We start from the raw sequence: 3,332 nt of genomic DNA, 5'->3' as shown, positions 1-3,332 counted from the left end.
TGCCTGTAATTCCTGCCCCTAGTACAGTAACTGTATATTCCAAATACACATGTAGCGTCTGCTGTCAGGGATATACTTCTGAACAGGGTTTACTCTCCTTGTCCACTCTGGGTTTACTTTGGGTTTACTCTGGGTTAACTCTGAGTCTACTCTAGTTAACCCCGAAAGTAAACCCAGGGTTTAGTTGGGGGTCTACTTTCTGTTAGGTTGGGTCTGACCGCTACAGTATGCCTTGATCCCCTTTAAAGTGAATACCTTGACCGCTGCACATTCTCCTTTGTAACTCTATGATAGTAATAGCCAAGATTGCTGAGTGATATTCCTGAGAAAAATAAAAACGATTTCAATGAAGTCTGCATCTAAGTTAAATTGACGGGTAAGCATTAAACCCTCAAATTGTAGTTTGCATGAGATGTTACGACTTCAAATTATCGTGGATAAATCGGAGATGTTACACCATGATGCTATAAACCCGAATCTGCTATTTGCAGAATTGCTTTAGCTCTGTTGGTCTTAACCTTGTTACCAAACAATCAATTTCTCTACCCCACTGGGAAATTACAAACTTGACAAATAAGCCTTTTATTATAAAAAATAAAAACATACATTATTGGATAAAATATATAGTTTATTGAGTATTCAACCCACACACTGATGACCGTGACATCCGCAAGAAAAGGCTACTGATGCACAAACCCCAGAACGAATAGGCTCACATATACCTACAAAAAGGGAACAATTAAAAGAAACAAAATATTTAAGACGTCAGTACTGTATATACAGCAAAACGGTTGAAATCACGATATACTTTAAAATAAAGTTTTCTTTACGCAAATGTTTGCTTATATTTACTTCGAAACAAGTATTATTTATGTAATTTCACCAATAGTATTAAGATGAAACGTTGGCTTATCATTTAATTGTTTTTAAAAATCAATAAACAGTACAATGTATATATAAAGAGAACTCACCGGGTTGTCCCGTTGATTTGCCTGATGGGGTGGATCCTGCTGTCCACGTGCAGTTTGGGTCCCCTAGCTCCTCACCATTAGATTTTCCATCCCCGTCAGAGTCTTTTTGACAGAGATCAACAGTCCATGTTCGTCCAGCTGCAGCAAAGTCCTGAATAAAACAAAATAATGAATCAAAATGGTTAGATCAGCTGAGGAATGTCTAGTTTAATGTACGTTGATCGTAACTTTCACAATTCAAAACCTACGATAGAGAGCATCAAAGATACTAGTTAGAAAGAAAACCTTTACAGACACGTTAAAATTAAAATTACAATTTTTACAAGAACTCTGATTATTTAAGTTACATGTATTAATAATTCTTTAAATAAATACAGCTTGTGAGAGTGTTGTAAATAATAGTTATAGGTTTATATACCTTGAAAATTAAGTAAAATAACTTTGCCTAAGCCAAAAAGATCAGCTACATGTAACTGTATATTAGTAACTAGCAACTCTTTAGCTAGTTAAATACTTTAATATAGAGTTTGGTGTTCATACATTTGATTTTAATTTAAGGTAACTCACAAGAGTAAACCATATTTTTAAGAAATAAATTCACAAGATGGTGATTCCAATGTATTGTTAATTTGTTTGTTTCAATAGATTTGGTTGATGCAAAGCTCATTGGTTAAAGTACATGCATCAATTGTGAAAATGCAAATCAGATGTTTGATTCCAAATGTTTGAAATTCACAACGTGATTTTAATCCGCATTGCATGTTCTTTGCCTATTTTCCTTCTATATTTCTTGCGCATCATGGTATTTTTCATAAAATAGTGTTTTTCTGCTGATTTGAGAATATTTCATATGAAGTGTCAAACATATCCGTTTTCTTCGGTTTTACCTTTCCGAATGGGTTTTTGTCAATGGTGTGGTGAACGGCATTATAATGACCTACAGCCTCCCAAAAGTTCGCTCCACAAGGATTAAACACTTGATAGCCATTGGGAATCAAATCTCTATACTGCGGAGCAGAGAATACACAGGATATTCCGACAACACACAAGATTAGTCGAATCATTTTGGTTATGAATTATTAATGAGCGGAAAATCGCTAAAGGAAGTCTTTATATATACGGTATCCCGATTTTATCTGACTGCTTGACCTATCAGTATTCTCCGGCCTGATCAGGGGATCAAACGTGACCGACTGGTTGCCTATAGTTATATAATTTCAGAATCCATTAATTTGACATGATTGAGATATAAAGGTATATTCAATGATAATTACGAAGAAGGTGAAGATACTTGTGGCAGTGAGAGAAGCACGGATAAAAACTTTAAATATTTGGAATTCCTTTGTTTTTAAGTGTATGCTCTCCAAGATATTCGGTTACAAACTTGAAATAAACACCTGTAGAGAGCACAAAAAATATCATTTATATATTGAAATTTTGGTTTTTTTATTTGATAGACATATTAGTGTCTATAAATCAATAAACAGTTAACAATGTTGGATATAATTGCATGATAGTTATTGCTAACCGTAAATAAATCTACAGTTTACTAGATATCTCCAGATATCTGTGCAGAAATATAGGCATGACGCTTATCGGTGAGTATTGTCCTTTACTTTGCTTAATATGATTTATACTATAAGTGTATTATTTAAAACAAAATAATCGCGTCAACGATCTGAAGACAACACTGGCGACTAACATCAGGCGTTTGATAAGAACAATAGTTGAGTTGTCTTTCTTTCAATCCATGATACAAGGCAATTTAAAAAGCTTAGTTTCATAAAGAATATCAACATTTACAAAGTTGTAATGGTATATATTCAAGTATACAAAATATATTTCAAAACTTTATGTGCTAGGTGAGAAACGTTAAAAATGAGAAACCTTTTTCAAAGTACTACATGTATGTGGACAAGATATGGGTTGTTTATATTTATTTATTATTCGGGCCGTATCGTTTTTGTGTACTGTACATATGTAGTTTGACTCCGTGACTTAAAGAATAAGATATGCCATATTCTTCATAAATCGATTCTATTTAGAAATGAAAACCCTATACAAGGGTCCTGGCAAGCAAAGTTACCGATTTTCTATAAATTGCTTACATTGATCGATACACAAGAAATAAACTTCAAATTAAAATGTTCACTAGGGTATGTACTTATCAAACGATAAGTATTTGTTCACACAGAATTAATGATTTTAATTGAGAGATGAACAAAATTTTGCATACACGAATGAAACGTCGAAAGAGAAACATTGATATCAGAATGTCAAAAGGAAAGAAGTTACAACATCAAGGAAAACATGATGGCTTATATTTTGTCTAGATTTTTAAAAATTCACTCAAAATTCCAG

At 33.2% G+C, this 3,332-nt stretch overlaps 1 protein-coding gene across 1 annotated transcript; it reads right to left on the bottom strand.

Annotated features, from left to right (window-relative positions):
• Window positions 1-615: 615 nt before the first annotated feature.
• Window positions 616-2,098, bottom strand: LOC105337669 (temptin-like). Its single transcript, XM_011442507.3, has 3 exons — window positions 1,859-2,098; window positions 972-1,122; window positions 616-722 (listed from the first exon to the last, which is right to left on the bottom strand). The coding sequence occupies exons 1-3, from the start codon at window positions 2,033-2,035 to the stop codon at window positions 640-642; spliced, it is 411 nt and encodes a 136-aa protein (XP_011440809.2). The 5' UTR covers window positions 2,036-2,098; the 3' UTR covers window positions 616-639.
• Window positions 2,099-3,332: the final 1,234 nt, after the last annotated feature.

Source organism: Magallana gigas, chromosome 5 (assembly GCF_963853765.1).
Source record: "Magallana gigas chromosome 5, xbMagGiga1.1, whole genome shotgun sequence".
Classification (NCBI taxonomy): Eukaryota; Metazoa; Mollusca; class Bivalvia; order Ostreida; family Ostreidae; genus Magallana; species Magallana gigas.
Note: the sequence above shows the minus strand (reverse complement) of the source record. Positions and strands in the feature narration are given on the sequence as shown.

Excerpts from the sequence above, each read along its gene's own strand:
- LOC105337669 (XM_011442507.3), bottom strand. The coding sequence starts at position 2,035 with ATGATTCGACTAATCTTGTGTGTTGTCGGAATATCCTGTGTATTCTCT. Across the intron at positions 1,123-1,858 it reads ACAAAAACCCATTCGGAAAG|GACTTTGCTGCAGCTGGACG; the intron begins GTAAAACCGAAG and ends TGTTTTATTCAG. Across the intron at positions 723-971 it reads CAAATCAACGGGACAACCCG|GTATATGTGAGCCTATTCGT; the intron begins GTGAGTTCTCTT and ends CCCTTTTTGTAG.